Below are 25943 nucleotides of genomic sequence, written 5' to 3' on the forward strand. Positions count from 1 at the left end.
CAGGTGCAGTGAGTGGCTCATACTTGTAATTCCAGAGTTTAGGGAGGCTGAGGCAAGAGGATGGAGAATTCAAAACCAGCCTCAGCAATTTAGCAAGGGACTAAGCATCTCAGTGAGACCTTGTTTTGAAATAAAAAATATAAAATAGGGCTGGGGATATGACTCAGTGGTCCAGTGCCCCTGAGTTCAGTCCTCTATAACCATCCCCCCAAAAAGCTATACTAGTTGTAATATCCTAATCTCTTTTGATTCCCTTTATATTTGCCTGGTCACATGTTAGATATTTACCACAGTGGGTTTCCAGAAGAACAATTTCTAAGAGATTTTAGTATCACATCAACATGACTTTTATAATTAGTGTTTTGACATTCATCAACCCACTGTCAAATTGAAGAAAGGCAGTACCATGTGATGTCTATGGATCGCATGGTGCTAAAAATAATGTTTGTTTATCCCACAGTGTAAGTGCAACTCTATTCCCCTGATAATCAGCCAGTAACATCAACAAGCCTGTGACTGTACGGAGGCTCCTTTTGGTATATTTGATGAACTTTATATAAATTCCACAAATCTCATAATTTATATGTCTCTGGCTACATTGCTCTGATAAATCACATGACCTAAAAATCAAACCCATTACAACATGACTTAGACTTTATAAAGATTTTTTTTTTTGCCTCAGTTGGATCCATTTAAACTAGTATTTTCTCTGATTTGGACAAATATATCTGTATAAAATGTGTTTTTAACTGTGTCAGACAGACATTAAGAAACATTTGAAAATAGGACAGCAAAAAATTACTGACCAGTGGTGCTTTGTATATTTCCCAATACAAAAAAAGGAATGAAAACTTAACCACTTCTTTCAGTGGATTGTTTGAGTTAGAGTGCCAGAGTCCACAGGGGATGTTGCTAAAACATTATGGAACATGAAGCTCATAATGGTATTATTAAAAGGCTTGAAAAGAGAAAAACATCTAACAACACATCTCTCCAATTGAGATCAAATTTAACCAAGAAGGACTTCAAAAGATAGGTAATCAAGCGGTGCCCAGAAGCCCCTAATTGGGCCATAGGCACTGAAATATTTCTGCTCGAGAATACTGCAACCCTCATAGCCTCTGTACTCGCTTTGAGGAGCTAGTGGTGAATGACACTACTATATTGATATGAAAAATCTGAGCCTACATTTTGCCCCACTACAGGCTCCTACCATACACTGCTATCTTGGTTCCTTACCCACCTCAGGTGCTAAAGCAGCCACATGGCTATTTCAAATGGTTCGGCTTTCCTAGCCACCCCAATATTAAGAGGAGACTGGCAGCCCCACACATCCTTCCATTGCTCTAAGAAGAAAGTTGACAACCTTCCTTGAGCCAAGTGGACTCCCAAAGCCAGACAAAGCCACCCATGCAACTACCAGTGGTACAAGAAGTAGGTACCACTCTCTATGCAACCATTGAAAGCCTTACATCCATGCAGTCCTCAGACTTCAGGTGCCCACCCCTTGCTACTGGGCATACTGCAACATACCTGCCTTGGTCTTCCATAAGTCCCTAAGCAACTGACAGGTACCCCAACTCCACTATTATGTCAGCTATCCCTTGCCTGAGTGGACAATACTCACTTTGACAAAAGGAGCCAAAAAATGTACACTCTTCAATAAAAGTGGAAACTAGATATCCCCATGATGAAAAATCTAGCCCTTTATTCTCTCACCATATACTAAACTAACTCAAAATAGACCAGAGACCTAAATGTAAGGCTTGAGTCTGTGAATTTATTTACTACAATAGTGTGTGAAATACTAGACAACAATCAAAGGGGGAAACAATTCAAGCCAACAGTATAGGCAATTGTATTTTATAACACCCCTATATCAAAATAAACAAAAATAAAAATAGACAAACAAGATAATGTCACATAAAAAGTTTCTGCATGTGAAAGGGAACGAGAGAAGTGTGAAGAAACAAACTTCAGGGTGGGATCAAATATTTGCAAACCAGTCATATGAAGAAGAAAGAATATCCACAATATATGAGGAAATTATATAATTCAAAGCAAAAATATAAATGTTATACAATCTTTTGTATCACTAATAGAAAAAAATTTTCATACTCTTTATTCACTCAATCTCATTCCTTATTCATTTCTACTTTTATGTTTTGTGATATACATAACATGGAAGCAGAGTGTTGCATATATAAATATGTAGGAGAATAGGCAATATTTAAATTATTTTTAAGTGATTTTATTGATTTGAATGTACAAAGAACAGGTGGCAATCGGTCTTCTGATGAAGTTGCAAGCAGATAGATGACAGTTGAAACTCTAGATGAGATAGATAACCAAACCAGTCAACTTGGTTAAGAGGTTTCTTGGATGTTCTTTCAAATGACATTTAGAGTTGCACATCAACTATCAGAGAAAAGTTTCAGTAAAATGACAGAAGTACAAAGAATAAACAGGAAGAACCCAATCAGAAAATTTTCCAATTAAACTTGCATTTCCCTTATGTTATTTGTAAGCTTCCCTTATATCATGTTGTAAGTTTTGGCCAGATTACTTTACTATGCAATATATGATTATATGTTACACTTTCTATTGTCTATACAATTGTTCTGAGTTTTCCTAAGGTACATTATATTCTCATGCTCTCTACTGTTTACAGCACTCTTACCCACAGAAGTTTATCTAAAATCACAAATCCACTAGGAAAATTTTTTAAAAATATAAATATTGAAATAATATGTATCAGGAATTTAGCTCAATTGACTTCAAAGAGCCCAAAAGAACTATGAAGTGATACCTGTGTTAAGGCTGTTTAGAACAGAGGTTCACAAAAATCCAGACATACAAGTGACACCTAGTTAAGTGAATACTGATATACAGAAAGAACAATTTAGGTAATGAAGATAAAAAGGTTTGATCACAAACCAGAGAAAGTTCTCATATAAAGGGTGTTTATATATGACCTTAAATATGAGCAGGATTGAAATGGAAAAAGAGGGAGAATTTATTTTAGGTGTAAGAAAAACTGATCATACAGAATAAAGCAGGTACACAAGGATCAGGGAAGTGATGCATATGGCCATCTTGCCTCTGGTGCTTTCTCCTGAAAGCAAAGTGGGAAATATATAGAATTCCAAAATTAGGAAAACGGACTTAGTTTGAAAAATAATGAGGTTCTGTTAAGAACTCTTGAGCAGGAAAGTATCACTTTGAAATTCATTCAGCAAACAATAAGCACTACAAAATGACAAACACAATTCAGAGGACTGGAAATAGAGAATTGGACAAATCAATGAAATCCCTTCTTCCTAAGCCAGAGCACCAATTATGGGGTAGGAAAGGAGTGACTAGTTACCGATGTACTCACAGATAAATGCATAATTATTATACAGTGATTAGTGGTATGAAGAAGAGAAAACAGCAGGGTAAGAAATATAAAAGATATGATATGAAGAGAAAGGACAGGAGAACAGTCTCAGAATTTTTATATAGAACAAATTAAAAAATCAAATTTCCACATGGGTATTCAAGGCACAGGGTGAAAATTTGATTACCCTAGCTGAAGCTATGATACCTCCCAGTTTCCTCTCAAAAGATAATTATCTTTCATAAACCAATTAATTCTACTTCCTTCAGAAAGGGGTTCAAAGAACCTGAGACTATTTTTCTGCCTATTCTACATTTTATGGAAATCATGGTGAAGAGAATTATAAAAACTAAGTCAGTTACATACAAATTGGCAGAATCAAACAAACTTTAGTGAGTGTCACTTGCGTTAATCTCATTGCCTCACAAGACATCTTTAATGAATGACAAGTCGTTCATATGTTATTAGGACTTAATAGCACACAGAAATACAATGATGAAATTGCAAGGAAATCCCTTCACGATTTGACAGTAAACTTTAACTTGGCAGTTTGGGACACATTATTAACACTGACCTGTAGTCTCTGAAATTTGTGTTCTCTTAATCCCAAATGTTTTTGCAAGAATGTACACATATATATTCTTAAATTCTGAGACCTTCACATTAAACACCATAAAGCAAACATTGCACTTTCAAAAAGGTCTTTTTAGTGAAATCTACATAGAAGAAGTGTTTGAATTTATTTTTTAATTTAAATTTTAACATATTAGAAAATATATTTCCTGGAATTATTTACCATGTTTCATTGTTTCTAAATTTTCATTGTTTACTTAGTTCTCTAATTCTTCTCAGTATTGAATAGCATGGTAAATGGGGAAAGTTATAATGCTGTGATTAATGTGAATATCTGATTATAACATAGAACTTCAAAATATATAGGTAAGATACAAAAATGTGTTAATTTATTTAGGAATATACATTGAAAGTTATTTGTAGTTCAACTAAAGTATTACATGCTTACATTGGTATTTACCTTAACATTTTAGGGGAAAAATTAATTTCTAATGGCTTCCTTTTAGTATTTGTGGAAACAAAAATACAGTTTTATCATAGAATTTCTGTGATCAGCTTTATCAGTGAATTACTGATCTGTGATCAACCTTATCACTAAGTAATAGAAAAAATAGTCCTTTAAAGTAAATAAAATTTGAAATCAAATATCCTATTAGGATTTAATGGGTTTCCTGTTTTTCAAGTGAGAAAACTGAAATATGAAGGTAAACTGCTTTTATCAAGCTGGATTTCTAAATTTAGAAAACATATAATCTTCTAGTAGAAAAGAGGTAGTTTCAACAAAGGAAATATACCTTGGTTTCTTAAGAAGATGATTTTGAAAATGTTCCTTGTGGACCTTTCTTCAAAGCTTAGTCTGAGTATACATATAACGCATGCACCACAATTCAAAACTGTGGTTACTGTGGTCTGGGATACTCAGTTAAAAGTTTATTTAGTAATGCTGTATGTAAACTATGCTTCAGCAAAAGAGGAAGAGCTTAGAATTAGGAAAAAATTAATGGGAATAATGAAATGGACAGAGTCATTGTTCATTAAAAGGGTATAACAGTAAGTTATGCAAAGGTTATGATCTCTGGACATTTATATCTTTGGCTTTCCATTTTTTTTCGGGTACAATACCCTCCTTATTCCTTATTGATCTTCGTGCCATATTTAACATATTAATTTAAAATATGTGTAAAATATTTTAAACCATTCCCTTCCCTAGAAGGATAAATAAAGATCATTAACACAATAGAAAAACATGAATTTATAGGAAAGTTGATTTTTAAAAAGTTTGGGATTTTTTTGTTTGTTTGGTACTGAGGATCAAACACAGAACTTTATCACTGAGCTACACACCTAGTTTTTCATGATTTATTTTGAAACAGAATATCTCTAAGTTGCTAAATCCAGCCTCCAAATTTTGAGCCCTCCGTCTCACCCTCCCTAGTTGCTGGGATTACAAGTATGATATTATGAACATCTTATTGAAGGTATTTTTAAAAAAATTGATATGGAAATTACTTGGAAAAAAATGGATCAAACATGGATACCCTAAATGTTTATATGATTATGAATAAAAACTTAAAGATAAAATTTCTGTGCTTTTTTTGTACCAGAAATTGGACCCAGGAGTGCTTAACCACTGGGCAACATCCCCAGCCTTTGGGTCTTTTTGTTTGTTTGTTTGTTTGTTTTTTGAGATAAGATCTTGTTAAGTTGCTTAGGGCCTCCTTGAGTTGCTGAGACTGGCTTAGAACTTGTGATCCTCTTGCCTCAGCCTCCTAAGACACTGGAATTATGGGCATGCACCACTGTGCCCAGCAACTTTCTGTTCTCTAACCATCCTGCCTGGAATTATCAAAATATCCTTGTTAATTTTGATAATCCCAGATGGAGGGCATAGTTGCTGACTCTTCAAGAAAGACAATTGTTCCCTGGAAGTATATGGCATTTTGTGCTCAACATAGCAGGGTTCAGTAATGAAGAAATTCCTCTACCAGCATAAAAAGAAAAGATCAATGGAAAATTGTATGCTGTTAATTAGAATTTAATGTCTCATTAATATCTATCTCAACAGACAAAGATGACTAAGGTCAACCATTCATTGACAAATGAATTCATCCTCATGGGACTTACAGAAAACCCAGACCTGAAAGCCCTTCTGTTTGTGGTGTTCTCTGCCATCTATGTGGTCACTATGGTGGGGAATCTAGGTTTGCTGGCCTTGATTTACATGGAGCACCATCTTCACACACCAATGTACATCTTCCTGGGCAACCTGGCTCTCATGGATTCCTTGAGTTCCTGTGCTGTTACTCCCAAGATGTTGCAGAACTTCTTTTCTGAGGACAGAAGAATTTCCCTCTCTGAATGTATGGTACAAATTTATTTTCTCTGTATTGCTGAATCAACAGACTGCTTTCTTCTGGCAGCAATGGCTTATGACCGCTATGTGGCCATATGCAGACCACTGCAGTATCATACTCTAATGTCAAAGAAACTCTGCATTCAGATGACCACAGGAGCCTACACAGGTGGAGTCTTGCATCCCATGATTGAAGTAGGGCTTTTGTTAAGGTTGGTTTTCTGTGGATCTCATTAGATCAATCACTATTTTTGTGATGTCCTTCCATTATACAGATTTTCCTGTGTTGATCCTTATATCAATGAATTGGCAGTACATATTTTGGCAGGGTCAATTCTAACCTTTACTATTACTGTAGTGCTAATATCTTATCTCTGTATCCTTTTCACCATATTCACAATGAAATCTAAAGAGGGAAGGGGCAAAGCTCTATCTACTTGTGCATCCCACTTTCTCTCTGTATCAATATTCTATGGTTCTCTGCTCTTCCTGTATGCTCAACCAAGTTCAGTTAATGAAGGTGATACAGATGTACCTGCTGCTATATTTTATACTCTAATAGTTCCTTTATTAAATCCTTTTATTTATACTTTAAGAAACAATGAAGTACTAAATGTTATAAAAAGAATTATGAAGAAGAGGCCATGTTGTAACTTTCTATAACAAGTTTCATCTCCATTGAAAGACTGATTTCTACTTTACAGTATGTTTTATAAACCTACAAATACTCAGAAAGTGGATAACAATCCCTTCAAAATAAAAAGAAAATAACTCCACAGTGAGTGAGTAAGCAAAAATATACTTAAAAATCAAATGTGGTGAAATCAATCAGGAGTGAATTACATAATTATTCATAACTCTTGTAGCAGAATTAGGCGTAATTTTCAACAAAACAAATACTAGAAATAAAAGTCAGTATATATATATATATATATATATATATATATATATATATATATATAAATTGCCTCCATTTAATATTGTTAGTAACTTTCTTATATCCCAAAGAATATTTTTTTTTGTTTTTGTTTTTTTGTTTGTTTGTTTGTTTTTTTCCAAAGAATATTTTTTACAATCACTGGCATATTCTAAGTTCTCAAATGTTAATTTTTCCTTAAGCAACTCCATCTGTCTAAGTAAACAATGTGTTTGATTTTTGAATTAGACTTGTTATTTCAAGAGATTATATTTCAGTATGTATTTATTTTCTAATAAATAATATTTTCATGTTTAATTTTATTCACTTTTAATCTCAAATTCTCTATAATAGAGTATCTGTATATTTTGATTTAACAACATGTAGTTAAAAATGATGCTCTTTGAGTAAAGGAAGATGATAGAAGGAGAAGGAAGGGGAGAGCATGTGGAAGGATGGGGGATGAAATCTAGAAAATCTAGATAGATATATCTGTACATGCTCTGTCCATGAACAGATATATCACCATGAGTCCCACTTATGCAAGTGTAATTATAATGCACAAATTAAAGTAACAACAATTATAATAGAAGGGAGAACAATAGAATAGAGCAAGCAGATTAGGATGAGGAAGGAGAGAAGAAAGGGAAGGTACCAGTGAATGAGATTGATCAAATCATGCTATGTGCATGTATTTATATGGCATAATGAATCCAACTGTTATGTATGGTTATAATGCATAATTAGAAATATTTTTATTATAAATCATTTTCAATTTTAATTTTTTATATAGTTTGTTTATTTGTACATCATATCACAAAATTAAAATTAATGAAAATATAAATGAAATGAAGATGTTTTTTAACCTGACATCATTGCCTGATTTTTTATTCAATAGGATTATGAAAACCGTGGTCTGATTCTTATGAAATGTATTAATATATATTTATAATTAAGAAGAGATGGAAACATTTTTTTCAAAAATAAATGAAAGAAAAAAAAGGAGTGAAAATCCTTGGCACCTGACCAAAATATTTATTCACCAAATAAATTAAGAAACTTAAAAGAAAAATAATTTTCTGAAATATATTCTCTACTAAATACAAGCTAGACTTTTTATATGTATTAAATAATTAACTGAAGAGACATTCTTTTTGTTTTTTTCTTGAATGAAAACCTCATGCACTGATATGTTGACTAGCTTGCCTAAGTTCAACTAGGTAAGTCAAAACAAACTGGAGTGTAAATCAATACTTTATTTTTTCCACATGCTTGGGGATTTAGGAAATGGAGATAATATTATTTGAGGTATTTAGTTATAAAGTAGCATGAGATATAAACAGTACAATTAAGGATGGGAAAAAAATTTGATCATTGGAGCAAAACATAAATTATACTGATCAGAATCTATGTGAAAAATCAGTGTGTCTCTGCCTATGAGAAGATGGGTGCACAGTGGAACAGAGCCATCAGAGTGGCTAACTGTTGGAGAGATCCTTGGTGTATTTGGGAAGGGGAGGGGGAAGTGTGTCAGATTACTGAGAAACTTACATGCCATTCCGAGAATCTGAATTTATTTAGAGGCATGAGATATTGGTGTCTTCCCAGCAATAGTGTAAAATAATTGTATCTCTCAGCAAACTGACTTGGTAATTGATTAGAAAAAAATTCACATATTAGGTGATGAGATCAGAACTCAAGCATGACTTAAGAAAAAAGAGGAGTACACATATATATTTTTAAAAAATTAATTTTAACTGTTAGTAAATAAAATGAAGCCTACTTTCTTCCTGCCTCCATCATGTCACATCTGATTTTGTATTACCAGTACTCAAACAGTGCCTGACATCTGCATACAGCACATATTTCTTTCAGAATGTTTTAATGGAATTATGTTAGTTAATGTATAGTGGAGTTCATTATTTTTACTTTTAAATGACTAAAACTTTTTAAAATTTTTCAATATTAATATCTAATATGTGAAATACAGATCAATACAACCTACACAAATAACAGTTCTTTAGGAACATACTTATGTTTTAAGAGTGTAAACAAATGAAAAGATCACAAAATGGAGAGTGTACATACTATGTTTATGGACATTTTCAGTTACCAAAAGTACATTTCTTGATTACCTTTCCCTCTTCTAATAATACCATAATTTATGCCATACATTTCCAAATAACTCATGTCTAGTCCTTATGAACATTGATTCCCAAACAAATTTGATAGAAGATTATGTGATTTATTTGGAACCAGTGGGACAAAAGAAGTGATGTTTTTGGAAGTTTCTGGGAAATGCATTTCTTTTGTATTTAGAGAAATCCACAAAAACATATCTGGACAGGAAAGAGATGCTCCTTCCTTTATAACAGATAGCAGCCATCAGGTAAGTCACAATGGTTGCATACAAGTACATCTTGGAGTTGTGGAGGAAGAAGCAGTCTGATATGATGTGCTCTTCTCTGTAGGTCCCCTGCTGGCAGTACCACCTGCTCTCTGCTTCACAGGGCCCTCTACCCAATTCCCCCAGATAAAGTGTACAGACTGGGATACAAGGCCAGGCAGGGTTATGTCATCTGCAGGATACATACTTGCCATAGTGTCTGCAAATGCCCTGTTCCTAAGGATGTAATGTAGGGCAAGGCTGTCCATCATGCTATTAACCAGGTAAAGTTGGTGTGAAAGCCTGTTGTTGAGGAGCAAGCTAGAAGCAACTGTGTGTATTCTGTGAGTCCTGAATTCCAACAGGGTCCTTGAAGATTCCACATAAAAATTCATTCAGGTTATCTTTATTGATCCATTCCATAAAGTTATCAGAAGAAATCTCCACACAGTAGATCACCAAACCACTCATAAACACAGGGAGATGTTGAAGCGGACATTTGCAAACCACAAGAGTGGTGACTTTCAAAGGAGGTTCCACCACACTTTTTTTGGTTCCTTGCAGTTTGGAGAAGACACAATACAGCTCTATTTTCACCATTTAATCTTTGTTTAGTTCATACATATTAAAGAATTTAGCACAGTCATATCTGCCTAAAAGTGTTATTTGTTGAAAGTAGTTTGTAGATTATTTCATGAATGTTTAGTCAAATTGGGGAAGTTAAAGTGCAATGATGTTTGAAGATAATAACTGAATGTGTACCTTCTTTCTAAAACAGTAAACTTTTCTTGTCTTTGCTTTATCTTTATAGGGAGTTGCATGTCAGAGGTTAATACGTGCTGGGTGGTATAAGCTTTATAAAATAAATTTGTAACAGATGAATGTTGGAATGAGCATTGTCATTTTTTGGTACATATGATAAAATATGCAGCTTCATAGGATAATGCTGAAAGGTTAATAAAATAGGTACTTGTCACTCCATTTTTTCTGTATGTATAACAAAACACTGTTGAAATCCTGAGAACTGTTTGCTAATCTTGTTCCCAGAATGTGCTGTCCCCAACTGCCAAACTGCAGAATGCACTCCCTCACTCGGTTGCAGGCAAACTGCCCACTCGCCCTGACCCGTCAATGAACTTCCCTCCCTGCCCTCTCCAAGAAAAGTATATAAGCTCTGCTTAAGCTGTTCTCAGAGCCCTATCTCTCTTTGCTCTAGTGAGCTCTGAGCCCCAGCATGCTGGTCCCCAAATAAACCCTTTGCTGTTGCATGAGGCAGTCTCTTGGTGGTCTCTTCCTCCGACGTTTCGCCGGTCCCTTACAATGCAATGCTCTCCTAACTTTGAAGTGCTTGGGTATTTTGAAGTTTAAGACATATTAACTTTAAAAAATGTATTTTAGTTAGAAATTTGTAGGATGGATGGAGGAAGTCCTAAACCTGTACCATGATCATATGTAGAAAATGTGAGCTAAACCAAAGCCCATATTTTAAAATTTAGCCCAGTGTTTCATTTGTAAAATTGTTATTTCTGAAAGGAAAATAGTTCCCTAAATGCCACCATGTTTATAAGAGTAAACCTTCTGCAAAAGGGTTTCTCACAAATCTAGGTTAACCTAAACAAAATTGCCTCTCTCTACAGTAGTGTAAATTCACATAAAGTATGAAAGCTAATTCAATTCTATATCTCTATGGAATCTAGAATCCTGAATTTGTCACACAGTGGTCATTTGTGATGTTATACCACTATCCTTTAAATTGATGGGAATTTAGCTTTAGTTGTTGTTTCCCTTAAGATTTTAAGCTAGTAACAAATACTAGGGTGGTAATCTGATAAGCCAGTGGCCATTCAAAAAGTTTCATTCGATTTTGAAGTTAGAAACTGAATGTCAGTTTTAATCAAGATTTTAAAATTCTTATCTGTAACACTAATTTGTAACAAGTATAAATCCTCTGTTTCTAGCATATTCCCATGTTCTGGCTTTCTTGGTTTATTCGTTATTTGTAGATGTGTTTTGTGCTTTGTTATGACTTGGACTTAAGATGTCCTTTGTGTTAATGTGAGAATATTCAATGATGAAATGATTGGAATATGACAAAATTAACCTAATTTTAATTAGTCCATCCTACATTTAATGGACTAACTGGGTGGTAAGTGTAGGCAGGTGTAGGTCACTGTTGACATGCTCTGGAAAGGTTCATCTTCTCTTCAACCCCTTGCCCTCTCACTCTGCTTCCCAGTCACCGGGTCCTTCGGCCTCTAGGCCCAGAGTAATGTGGCCTGCCAATCACTGGCTGAATCTCTAAAACCAAGAGCTCAAAATAAACAGGTATTGAAACATTGCTTAAAGGTCCACATTTTTTGAAAAAGATAAAATTTTATATTTAATTTTTTAGCTGATGCATAAAACATAAAAAATTCCTGTGTTATTGGGTTCTATGTCAGGTTTCAATAACTGTTTCCATTATGTGGTGATAGGAGTTTTCAAAAGTATACTTATCTCCAAATTCTTGAAGATACATACAATAAACCTTGACAGCTTTGCAAACCAATCATACTTTAATAAGTGACTTTTTTCTAGTCATCTTATGATGCATAAATTAAATAAGGGAACACAAAGTCAGAGTTTCAGAGAATGAATCTAAAGTATTTGGTCAAATTCATTGTAAGACATGAAATAAAGGAAAGCTGCACTAGTTGATCACATTACATTTTGCCTCTACAAATCCAACTCTCTCTTCAAATATCTCTTTAACTTTCACTTCAAGTAATCAGTACAAATCTTTTTTCTGTCCATTAGAGTTTTCATGTACACAAGATTTGAGAAAGAGAGAGAGAAAAAAACACAAAGAATTAAATGTGCAAAAAATCATGATCCAATCTATAAACAGACTTTAGTGATGGCCATTTGATTGAACCCCAGAATCTTAACCTGTATTCCTTTTTCATTAATATTGCTTTGGCTACTGGTGTTTTGGGAAACATGCCTCTCAGACTGAGAATCAGTGCAGAATTACCCTGATGTCAGTGCCAAGAAAATCCCTTTAGAATCAATGGACAACTTTAACTGTACCCCGAGGCTAACCTAATTGTTTACTCTGACCTATGAATAGAAAAACTGTCCTAGGTTTTTATAATTTATTCCCTAATGTTTTAAAGACCACATTTTAAATCTTGATTTCCCTAAAATGTAGAACATTCAGTGTCCAAGACCCTATGATAAAATGTTCATCAGTAAACTCAGTGTGAAAATAGATTACTAATTTACTTATAATATAAACTTGAACATATTTCTTTAAAATACTTTAGTAATTTTTATGGTATTTGAATTTTATTCATTTAATTTTTTAAGTTTGCCTCTAAATTGAAGACATTATGGAAAGAACAAATGACACACAGTAAGTGGCTCATTCAGAGTATTCTGATTTCAAAAGTACCATAGTTTTATCACCAAACATACAGGTAAGTCTATAAAGGACCTGGTAAAATAATTCTGGGTCATATAGTAAAAGTCATTTCCAATTCAGAGGATTAATTATACTTTGAATTGGAGAAGAGAAAATTTGTTTTCACTAATTATTTTGTGATACAACATCTCCTAAATAAAATAATAATTTTTGAAAACAAAAAACTACTTTTCCCAAGTACACATAAATATTTTCAGCATATTTACCAATATGTGTTGCAAAAATAATGACAGAACAGTATTTTATATTTTTACATTATTTTCAAAATAATAAATTTTGAGGGATATTTTAAAAGTGTAGTCTACTTCAAATATAATGGACAACTTATTCATTAAGTGTCTAGCGATCAAACTCTAGAAACTTATCACATTATTTGAGCAAAACGGTTTATGAAATTCAGTGTAGACAAGAATAAGAAGCAAAGAAATAGCCAACATGTGTTTTTAAAACAATGAATATTTTAACAACTATTATAGACTCTTGTCAAAAATTAATATCTAAAATATGTGAACCCAATAACTTGTAGAAATTTCTGGGAGAAAGACATTCTTACTATTCTTTAAAACCTATGTTGTTTCTATATTTGAAATATTGTTGCCAAGTAATAGTAAATATAAAGTGAGGTGAGCATTGAAATTCAATAAATATATAGCAGATTGGGAGTAATTCAGTTTCTAAATTTAAATAATCAAAAAATGTAGAATCTCTATGAGACTCAACAAAAATATAGACATTGGTTTCTAGACAACAATTTGAGAGTGCATGAGACTACATATAAGATAATATTCATTAAGAATATGTACACTATGAATGGAGACTTTCTCAACAAGTCTCATAATATTAAATATGCATATAGTACACATAAAACTAGAGAAAAATATTAGGACAAGTGGATAATAAACAAGGAATGGTAGAAAAAAATAAAGGTAGGATTCAAAATGTGTTTAAATGAATATAAAAAGATTTTATAATTTATTAAGAATTTTAAAGGTTTTTATGTTTCTACCCTATTAAAATAGTTAGAAATTTTTATAAAATATTCCTAGATAAAATTATCTGGGAAAGTTTAATAAGCTAGAGAAACTGTTTCTCAAACTCACTGTAATTTTGCACAGCTTTAAATAATTAGCCTATTGGTTGTTTAGAATATCAAAAGACCGATTACTTTAAAATATTGAATCTATTCCATAAAGAAATATGTACAATTTTTTTTAATTTGCTAAGAAGAAAGTTACCATGAGAACATATATTTTAATTCAGAAATGTCAAGTTAATCAAACCAACTATGAGACATTCCACGGACCTAGGTAGAAAGAACTTTTTCACACAATGAATACATGAGAAATTTCAAGGCAAATCCTGTGTGCAAAAATCATGCTATATTTATTCTCACAAGACCTAACATGTTATAACTGCTAATTTTTAGGAGAGAGCATAGGGTGATTTGAAGAAAAGATGCTACCCTTGATACATATGATAATTAGAGGGGTGAGTTAGACATTTCTACTTATGATGTCAATTGAATTTCTCTACAACACAGTTCAGCAAAGAAGTCAGAAATGCTTGTGGCCAATCACTCCAGTACAAATGAATTCATCCTCATGGGCCTTACAGAAAACTCAAACCTGAAAGCCCTTCTGTTTGTGGTGTTCTCTGCCATCTATCTGGTCACCATAGTAGGGAATCTAGGGTTGGTGGCCTTGATTTACATGGAGCGCCGTCTTCACACACCAATGTACATCTTCCTGGGCAACCTGGCTCTCATGGATTCCTGCTGTTCCTGTGCCATCAATCCCAAGATGTTACAGAACTTTTTTTCTGAAGACAGAAGGATTTCCCTCTATGAATGCATGGCACAATTCTATTTTTTCTGTTTTGCTGAGACTACAGACTGCTTTCTTCTCGCAGCAATGGCCTATGACCGCTATGTGGCCATATGCAGACCACTGCAGTACCATACCCTGATGTCAAAGAAACTCTGCATTCAGATGACCTCGGGAGCCTACATAGCTGGAATCTTGCATCCCATGGTTGAAGTTGGGCTTTTATTTAGGTTGGTATTCTGTGAGTCTCACCAGATCAATCACTTTTTTTGTGATGTCCTTCCATTATACAGACTCTCCTGTGTTGACCCTTACATCAATGAATTGATGATATTCATATTGGCAGGATCAATTCAAATTTTCACTATTACTATTGTCCTAGTCTCTTATTTCTATATCCTTTTCACTATATTCACAATGAAATCTAAAGAGGGAAGAGGCAAAGCTCTATCTACTTGTGCATCCCATTTCCTTTCTGTGTCAATATTCTATGGTTCTCTTCTCTTCATGTATATTAGACCAAGTTCAGTCAATGAAGGAGATACAGAAAAACCAATTGCCATTTTTTATACTCTAGTCATTCCTTTATTAAATCCTTTCATTTATAGCCTAAGAAACAAGGAAGTAACAAATGTTATGAAAAAAATTCTGAAGAGGCACTCTGGTAATTTTCTATAAAAAAGTATCATATTCCTTGAATGATTTATTTTAATTTGATCGTGCTTTTTCTAAACCTCCAAAAACTGAGAAAGCAGATAACAGTCACTTCATAGTAAAATATTAAATTATTAAAATACTAATGGTGTTTGAGTGAAATTACCTACATAATAATAGGGTTCCATTTGACATAATTATACATGCTGGAATATATTTTACTCTATTTCAGTCCCCAGTGTTTTCTGTTTCCCTCCACTATGACCTGTACCTGTTCCCCTTTCTCTGTTGTACTGGTCTTCCTTCTATTTATTTTTTGGTTGTTATAAATTAGTGCTTTACAGGTATGCATAAAATGGCATTCTCTGTAGTGTATTCATATATGTAGCTAATGTAATTTTGTCAATTTCATTCTGAAGTTCCTCCCTTTTCCTGTTCCACTTACATCCTTAGTCCCCTTACTTTACTCAACTGACCTACCCTCTATTTTTATGGAATCTAATCCCCCCCTCCTTTCTCCTTACTTACCTCTAGTTTCCCATAAGAGAGAAAACTTTTGACTCTTGCTTTCTGAGTCTGGTTTATTTCACTTAGAATTGATGTTCTCCTGTTCCATCCATTTACCAGCACGTGTCATAAATTTATTCTTTTTTATGATGAAGTAAAATTTCAAGGTGTACATATACTACATTTTCTCAATCCACTCATCTGTTGTTTGGTTCCTGGGCTGGTTTCATAACTTGGCTATTGTGAGTTAATATTTAGTATTGTGACATAAATATTAATGTGTCTATGTCACTATAGAATGCTGATATTAATTCTTGGGGAAAAATATGAAGGAGTGAGTCATATGGTGGCTTCATTCCTAGTCTTTTGAAGAATCTTCATACTGCTTTCCACAGTGGTTATACCAATTTGCAGTCCCACTCACAATGTTTGAGTGTACATTTTCCCAACATTCTTGAGAGCATTTATTTCTATTAGTATTCTTGGTTGTTCTATTCTGAATAAACAGAGACAAAATTCAGTATACTTTTGATTTGCTAGGAATGCTAAACATTTTTTTTCATGTATTTGTTGGACATTTGTATTTCTTTTTTTTTAATTTTTTTTAGTTGTAGATTGTCAAAATGTCTTTATTTTTATGTGGTGCTGAAGATAGAATCCAGTTCCTCATGCGTTTGAGGCAAGTGCTCTACCTCCAAGCTACAACCCCAGCCCCATTTGTATTTCTTCTTTTGAGAAATGTCTGCTTAGTTCCTTTTCCCATTTGTTATCTGGATTATTTGATTTTTGGTGTTAAGTTTTTTTTTTTTGATTCTGTGTATATCCTGGATATTTAATGAATGTATAAAAACATGAAAATTGTACATGATACTGTGATATTGTGTCATGTTTGAATACATGTATCAAATTTTGTTTCATGAGAGTTTCATGGGCATATACTTATCTCCAAATCATGGATTTGTGTACAATAAACATTTACATGCCAGTCATACTTGAATAAATGGTTTATTTCCCTAGGTGTCTTGTGATGCATATGTTAAATAAAGGAATGTAGTAGCAGAGTTTCAGAGAAGTATTTTATAGAATTTAGTCAGATTCATTGCAAGAAGTAAAAAAAAAAAAAAAAGAAGAAGGAAAGTAGCATTCGTTGATCACACCAATGATCAGAAACCCAACTTGCTATTCAAATCTCTCTTTAACTTGAATTTCAAATCATTAGTATGAATATTTTCTCTTAACCTTTAGAGTCCTTATGCAAACAAGATTTGATACAAAAGAGACTTAAGTGTACAACTAATCAAGATTATCCTTAAATAGACTTTATTTATGACCACTTGATTTAATTCAGAATCTCAACATACATCCCTATTTAACTAATTTTGTTTGGCTACTGGTGTTTTGGGAACCATGCATCTTGGATTAGGAATCAGTAAAGATTTAACCTGAGGTTAATCTCAATGATATTCCTTTAGAATCAATAGACAACTTTTAACTGTGCTCTAAAGCCAACATAATTATTGTCACTGACATATAGGTATGGAAGTTATTTTAGATTTTCATAATTTATTCCCTAATATTGTAAAAACCAAATTTTTCATATTAATTTTCAAAAAAACAGAGTTTCACATGTCCAATAAGGTGGGCAATAGTGAACTCAGTGAAACAAGGAGTTTCTAATTTATTTTTAATAAAAATGTGAATATATTTCTTTAAAATACTTTAATAATTTTTATTCCTTTGAATGTTATACACTTTTTTTAGATCATCACTAAATTGAAGACACTATGGGAAGAACTAATGACACTCAGTAAGTGGCTCATTCAGAGTATTCAGAGTTCAAAAGTAACAGTTTATCACCCAATATGCAAGCAAGTCTATAATGGACCCTGTAAAATAATTCTGGGTTGTATGGTGAAGTCATTTCTGAATCAGAAGAATAATACATTGCATTTGGAAAGAGAAAATAAATTTTTACCTATTATTTTCTGATGTAATATCTCCTGATAAAATTATAATTACTGAAAATCAAACCTGTTTTCCAGAGTTCACATGAATATTTTCAGTTTATTTGCCAATAATTATTGTTAAAGTAATGACAAAAGTAGTATTTTCGTATTTTTACAAATATTCTGAGGGGTATTTTATCAGGGTAATAGACCTAAAATATAATGGACAATTTATTTTTCTCATAGATTATAATTAACCTCTAGTGATAAAATTCCAGAAAAGCTTACCATATTAAATGAATGAATAGAAATATCATATATTAAATATACTTCAGATAAAAATAAGAATTAGAGAAATACTAACCAAAAATTTTTAAAACAGTTCATATTTTGAACAACTATTGTAGACTTGTATCCAAAACTATATTTGAAATATTTTTGAAGCTAAAGACTTATGCTAATTTCTGGGAGAGAAGAAATATAATTTTACCATTCTTTAAAACCCATGTTGTTTCTGCACCTGAAATATGGTTGCCAAGTGATAATAAATATAGAGTAAATTTCTGTGAGCATTGAATTATAATAAATATATAGCAGATTTCCAGGAGTAAATTAGTTTATGAATCTAAGTGATAAAATTAATGAAGAATCTCCATTGGACTGAATAAAAATGTAGACATTAGAGAACTTTGAAAGTGTATAAGACTGGGTATTTATCATGAATGAGGTGCACATCATTAATGGAGACTTTCCCAACAAGTTTCATAATGTTAAATATGCACAAAGGACACTTAAATCTAGGAAAAATATTAGGACAAATGCATAATTAAGAGAAATAATTCCTCTAATAGGTGCAGGGTCTCTGGTCTAATTCCTACGTCCTTCTTCCACTTTGAGTTGAGTTTTGTGTATGATGAGAGATAAAGGTTTAGTTTCATTTTGCTGCATATGGATTTCCAGTTCTCCCAGCACCACTTGTTGAAGAGGCTATCTTTTCTCCACTATATGTTTTTGGCATCTTTGTTCGGTATGAGATAACTGTATTTATGTGGGTTTTTCTCTGTGTCCTCTATTCTGTACTATTGTTCTACCAGTCTATCTTAGTGCCAATAACATGCTGTTTTTGTTAATATTGCTCTGTAGTATAGTTTATGGTCTGGTATTGTGATGCCTCCTGTTTCACTCTTCTTGCTAAGGATTCCTTTGGCTATTCTGGGTCTCTTATTTTTCCATATAAATTTCATGATTGCTTTTTCTATTTCTTTAAGGAATGATGTTGGGATTTTAATTGGAATCATATTGAATCTGTATAGCACTTTGGGTAGTATGGCCATTTGGACAACATTAATTTTGCCTATCTAAAAGCATGGGAGATCTTTCCATCTACTAAGGTGTTATTCAATTTTTTTAATATAGTATTCTGTAATTTTCATTGTAGAGATCTTTCACTTCTTTTGTTGATTCCCAAGTATTTTATTTTATTTAATTTCTTTGAAGCAATTGTGAATGGAGTAGTTTTCCTAATTTCTCTTTCTGAGGATTCATCACTGATGTATAGAAATGCTAGGCCCAAGTCTTTATCATTAGGACTGGACTTCCTTAACAAGACTCCAAAAGCATAAGACATAATATCAAGAATCAATGAATTAGATAGATTCAAACTAAAAAGTTTCTCAGCAAAAGAAAAAATCAATGAGGTGAAAGAAGAGCCTACAGTATGGGAGCAAATTTTTGCCACACACACATCAGATAGAGCACTAATCTCCAGGATATATAAAGAACTAAAAACTTAACACCCCCAAAACAAGCAACTCAATGAATTAATGGGCTAAGAAGCTGAACAGACACTACTCAGAAGAAGATATACAATCAATTAACAAATATATGATAAAAAATGTTCAACATCTCTAGTAATTAGATAAATGCAAATCAAAACTACTCTAAGATTTCATCTCACTCCAGTCAAAATGGCAGTTATAAATAATACAAGCAACAATAAGTGTTAGTCAGGATGTTGGAGAAAAGGCACACTCATACATTGCTGGTGAGATTGTAAATTGGTACAACCAATCTGGAAAGCAGTATGGAGATTCCTTAGAAAACTTGGAATGGAACCACCATTTGACCCAGCTATCCTGCTCCTCAGTCTATACCCAAAGAACTTAAAACCAGCATACTATATTAGCACAGCCACATGAGGGTTTATAGCAGTTCAATTCACAGTAGCTAAACTGTGGAACCAACGTAGCTACCCTTCAATAGACAAATTGATAAAGTAACTGTGGCATATATACACAATGAAATATTACTCACCATTAAAGGAGAATAAAATCATGGCATTTGCAGGTAAATGGATACAGTTGGAGAATATTATGCTAAGCGAAGTAAGCTAATCTCAAAAAACCAAAGGTTAAATGTTCTCTCTAATAAATGGATGATAATTCATATGGGGGGCATGGGAAACATGGCAGAATTTTATTGGACAAAGGTGAGGGAGGGGAGTGTAGGGGAAGGGTATGGGGGCGGGAAAGATGGTGGAATGAGATGGACATCATTACTGTAGGTACTTGCATGACTCCACATATGGTCAGATGCTACATCATGTGCAACCAGAGAAATGAAAAGTTATGTTGCAATTGTGTACAACGAATCAAGATGAATTCTGCTGTTATATATACCCAATTAAAATAAATAAATTTTAAAAAATAGAAATGATTCCTATGGAAATCTGGCATACAAGATAGGACCAAGATCTAGAATGTGAACCAAGATCTAGAATGTGTTAAAATTAATATAAAACAAAGTTTTAACTTTGTTTAAAGATAATTTATGTTCTTACCTGTCTTAAAGGATAAATAGAGCTTTCTTGAAAATATCACCAGGTGACATTAACTAGGAAATGATAACTAGGTAGAGAAAACCTTAATAAAACCTGGCAATTCTGAGCATTTAACTATCTAAATGATCAAAAGAATCACTTAATTTTTAAACAAAACATTGATCCCATAGGGCAATATAACTTTATTTTAAATTCCTGGAGAGAATGTTAGCATAAGAAAGGGTCTTTTAGGTGATACAAGATGGCGGGCCAGAGGAACACAGCATTCTGTGTTGCTCCAAGACCCAGGTCTCAACTAGCAGGAATACTGCTTCTCTGAGAGTGATAGAGGATCCCTACACAGATGCTCTCATGCAGATATCATTAGCATTATGCTCGCAGCAGCGTTCGGGGCCTCAGAGTTAAAACAGGACTCCCAGCTGCCAACACCCAACTCCCAACTACTAACCCACACAGAGCTCCCGGGGGCCTTAGCAGGATCACTGCATCAACACTGGCACAGAACTCCCATATGCTGCTCTGCTGCCACACAGGACACTCAGCTGCTACCCACCCTCAGGAACTCCAGCTGTCACTCTCCTGTGGACCCCCATCTACTAAAGCGGGGATCCCCTGGTCACCTCCATCTTGCAACTTGGCAAGTCCCCTACTGCCATAGTCCCCTATGTGTGGAAGTCTGCCTTCACCTGGGGACGTCCCATAGGCTCTGAAGATAGCCAACAGCCACAACACTGCATGCCACAGAGCTCATCTCTAAACACATCGCACAATACCATCGCCTGGTTCCCCACACCTGACCTAACACCCTGGCACTGGAAGTGGCCCCCTTCCATCTTGGGTCACCTTCCTCTCCATCTTTGGTGGGGCCAGCTCGCAGATTAGAATTCCAGCTGGCCAAGTACCCATTTTCCAACTCTCCCTTCTCCCTAGAGGCAGGTAACCCAGCACAGTAACTGCCCAACACAAAACAGGTGTCAGTAGGATTGGTGCACAGTGTTACCGAGGTGCTGCTCATAGGAGCTCCTGTGAGAGAGATCCCTTAATTGGGAACTAGTAAGGGAGAGGGAGAGGGTGCAAATGCCATAATTATACTCTTCATTAAAGCCGAATAATATTCCATTGAGTGTGTGTGTATATATATATATATATATATATATATATAGAGAGAGAGAGAGAGAGAGAGAGAGAGATAGATAAAGAAAATGTGATATATATATATCCATATATCTATTGAGGGGCACTTAGGTTGGTTCCATAGTCTAGCTATTGTGAATTGAGCTGCTATCAACATTGATGTGGTTGCATCACTATAGTATGCCGATTTTAAGTTCTTTGGGTATAAACCAAGGAATAGGATAGCTGAGTCAAATGGTGGTTCCATTTCCAATTTTCTGAGGAATCTCCATACTGCTTTCCATAGTGGTTGCACCAACTTGCAGTCCCACCAGCAATGTATGAATGTACCTTTTTCACCACATCCTTGCCAGCATTTATTGTTGCCTGCATTCTTTTTATTTATATATTTTTTAAAGAGAGAGGGAGAGAGGGAGAGGGAGAGGAAGAGGGAGAGGGAGAGAGAGAGAGAGAGAGAGAGAGAGAGAGAGAGAGAGAGAGAATTAGTAGTCTTCGGCAAACATAACATCTTTGTTTGTATGTGGTGCTGAGGATTGAACCCAGGGCCGAGTGCATGCCAGGCGAGCACGCTACCACTTGAGCCACATTCCCAGCCCTTACCTGCATTCTTGATAACTGCCATTCTGACAGAAGTGAGATGAAACCTTAGAGTAGTTTTGATTTACATTTCTCTAATTGCTAGAGATGCTCAACTTTCCAGCAAGAACAACTGTTGTTTTACTCATGGGATTCACAAATCACCCAGACCTGAAGACCCTTCTGTCATTTATCTGGTTACTATGGTGGGAATCTAGGTTGGTGGCCTTGATTTACATAGAGCTTCATCTTCACATACCACTGTACATCTTCTTGGGCAACATGGCTCTCATGGGTTCCTGCTGTTCCTGTGCCATCACTCCCAAGATGTTACAGAACTTCTTTTCTGAGGACAGTAGGATTTCCCTTTATAAATGCATAGCACAATTTCATTTTCTCTGTCTTACTGAGACTGCAGACTGCTTTCTTCTGGCAGCAATGGCCTATGATACTATGTCCTTCAGTACCACACTCTGATGTTAAAGAAACTCTGTATTCAGATGAATATAGAAATCTTCATATCTAGTAACCTGCAGTCTGTGATTCATATAGGATGTGTATTAAGGCTTTCTGCAGGTCTCATCAGATTGATCAAATTTTTGTCATCTTTTCATTGTATAGACACTCTTATATGGACCCTTTTGTTAATAAACTAATGATATATATTTTTCAATAACAATTTATTCATTACCCTTTCCACTGTATTGATTTCCTCTCTCTGCATTGTTTTCACAATTTTAAAAGTTAAATATAAGAACAAGCCTGGAGTTGTAGCTTAGTAGTAGAGCATTTGCCTAGCACAAGTAAGGCCCTAAGTCTGATCCTCAGAAGCACAAAACAAACAAACAAATAAATAAATAAATATTAAATTCTTTAAAAAATTAAATACAAGGAGGGGACAAGTAAAGCATTTTCTACCATTGCACCCCACACCCAGTCTCAATATTCTACATTTTTCTTTTTCACATATATTTGACTATTTGAAGAAAGGAATAAAAAAAGTAGCAGTATTTTATAGATTAATAATTTTGTTATTAAATTTGTTTAATGTAGCCTGAGAAATTAGATGATAAATGTTCTAAAATTTATGTCATTCATGGAAGAGGAAAGTAGAAGTGATAACTAATGCCTGGAAATGGTAGGAGGGAGGGGACAAAGAACAACTGCACGACATTAACCAAAACATGGATAGTTTGAATAAGATATCGTGTTCTATACTACCATGGGAAACTATAGGTTACTACAAATTATAATATTTTTTTTTCAAAATGAGAAGAGTTCATAAGCTGGCCACTCAAGGAAATGATAAGTGTTTCAGATGAAAATGATGCTGGGCACAGTGGTGCATGCCTATAATCCCAGTAATTGAGACAGGAGGATCACAAGTTTAAAGCCAGCCTTAGCAATTTAGTGAGGTTCAAAGCAGCTCAGTGAGACTCTGTCTCTAAATAAAATACAAAAGAATACCTGGGATGTGGCTCAGTGGTTAAGTACCCCTGAGTTCAATCACATGTACAAAAAAGTAAAATAAAATGAACATTGTAATTACTCCAATTTGATATTTACACAGTATATAAATGTATCAACATAGTCCACTGTGCCTATAACTATTTAAACTTAGCATTTATCAGTTAAACATAAATTTTAAAAGAAAAGTTAGACAGTAAAATAAAGATCTCCTTGAACAAACTAATATTTCAAAAATAATAAGCCATATATAATTAATTTTTTCAAATATTATATTTCTATTATTTTGGTATTAGTAGTATACAAGTAATAAAACATGTTCTAGATTTCATATATAAAATGTGATTTTCATACCACTTTTCACACAATCTTCTTTTATGATTCTAGGTTCTGTAACATAGCTGATATTTTAGTATTCTGTGAGCATCTAATTCAAAGAAGAATATGCATATAATTAAAATATTTTCTACATAATTTTATGATACGAGTATATAGACAAGTTGTTTGCGACCTCTCTTTTACTGAAGCCACAGCCAGATAGTTGACCATTGAAACTCTAAAGTAGATGAGATAGATAATCAAGGAAATGTTCTGCGATGAAAGAAGATGGAGGGCAAGGACAGGGCCCATAGAACACAGCATCATAAAGGGAAAGGGAGAAACAGGATCTTGTGTAAAAGATGGGGAACAACAAGCTGGGCCCATTAGAATTATCACAGAAGGAAGAAGTGAGGAGACTTCCAGTATTACCAAATTCTATAGCTTGGTGAAGAAATTAATCAGATGTTGTTTGGAATGACATTTAAAGTTGGTTGTGATCTTGCCAGAAAGAAGTTTTAGTGAAACGATGGAGACAGAAGACTAAAAAGGAAGGGGCCCAGTAGGACATTTTCCAATTTAACTCACTATTCCCCCTGTTTCACTCCTAAGTGTCCCTTTATATCATATGCGTACACTTCAGTGAACCTACCTTGCTATCCAATTTTTTATTAATTTTGTTCTTTCAAACTTCCAGGCTTTTGTCATGAGGTTCCTCAAGATACTTTTCATGTTTTCTGCCTACTATAACCGTATTTATCCTGCAAGGTTTGTGTGAATGACATTTCTTCTGAGAAATGTTTCTTTATTCCTACAGGTCAACATTCTTCCAAGTTTTCCTTCTCTATGTCTATATAATGTGTGTACTTTATGAAGACTCACAGCCTGGATTGTGTTTTACTTAGAAACTGATATATTGTTCTCTCCAAGTAAATTGTGAGTTCCTTTTCTGAAGCCATGTCTCCAATACAGGAAGTTTCATCTACACACTGCTCACACACAGTGACCTCTCTACTATCATTATATCCAGCACCCTAATATATTTTAACCACCAAGGAAATTAATATCTATTGAGAATTAGCTCAGTATGTATCAAAGAGCCTAGAGAAATATAAAATAATACCTCTCTTTAATACGGAGTTATACATTCAAGAGAAATACAAGTCACACCTGATTAAGTAGAAATTGTTGTATAAAGACAGAAAAATAGCATTAAATCAAGAAGAGAAAAGACAATCTGATAACAAAGACCAGAAAAATTTCTCATGGAGGAGTTCATGTTTGAGCTTGAGGATGAACAGGATGGAAATGGAAAGAGAGGGAGAAGTTACTCTAAGCAAGGGAAAGCCTGCCATCGAATTAACTGAAGCAGATATACAAGGAACAGGGAATGATGGTCATGGCCTCCTTTCCTGAGGTGCTGAGCAAAAACAAGGTGAAAGATGCAGACAGACTGCAGAGTATCTGCAACCCCCAAATAAGGAAAATTTTGTCTGACAAATAATGAGGTGCTGTTATAAATTCATGAGCAGGAAAATATCGTTTTTAAAATTCATTTAACAAATAATGAGTACTAGAAAATGCCAGAGGGCTGGAAATTGAGGATTGG

The 25943-nt window shown here is 34.1% G+C and overlaps 1 protein-coding gene and 2 pseudogenes across 1 annotated transcript; all 3 read left to right on the forward strand.

The window, feature by feature from the left end:
* Positions 1 to 6023: 6023 nt before the first annotated feature.
* LOC113177640 (olfactory receptor 5K3-like) lies at positions 6024 to 6995 on the forward strand (annotated as a pseudogene).
* A 7634-nt stretch (positions 6996 to 14629) lies between these two features.
* LOC113177639 (olfactory receptor 5K3-like) lies at positions 14630 to 15571 on the forward strand. Its single transcript, XM_026382196.2, has one exon. It carries the CDS (start codon positions 14630 to 14632, stop codon positions 15569 to 15571), a length of 942 nt encoding a protein of 313 aa, XP_026237981.1.
* Positions 15572 to 22657: 7086 nt separating this feature from the next.
* LOC113177638 (olfactory receptor 5K16-like) lies at positions 22658 to 23328 on the forward strand (annotated as a pseudogene).
* Positions 23329 to 25943: the final 2615 nt, after the last annotated feature.

Source organism: Urocitellus parryii, chromosome 2 (assembly GCF_045843805.1).
Source record: "Urocitellus parryii isolate mUroPar1 chromosome 2, mUroPar1.hap1, whole genome shotgun sequence".
Taxonomy (NCBI): domain Eukaryota; kingdom Metazoa; phylum Chordata; class Mammalia; order Rodentia; family Sciuridae; genus Urocitellus; species Urocitellus parryii.

Bases quoted from the DNA above. Each gene is read 5' to 3' on its own strand.
- LOC113177639 (XM_026382196.2), top strand. From the start codon at position 14,630: ATGCTTGTGGCCAATCACTCCAGTACAAATGAATTCATCCTCATGGGC.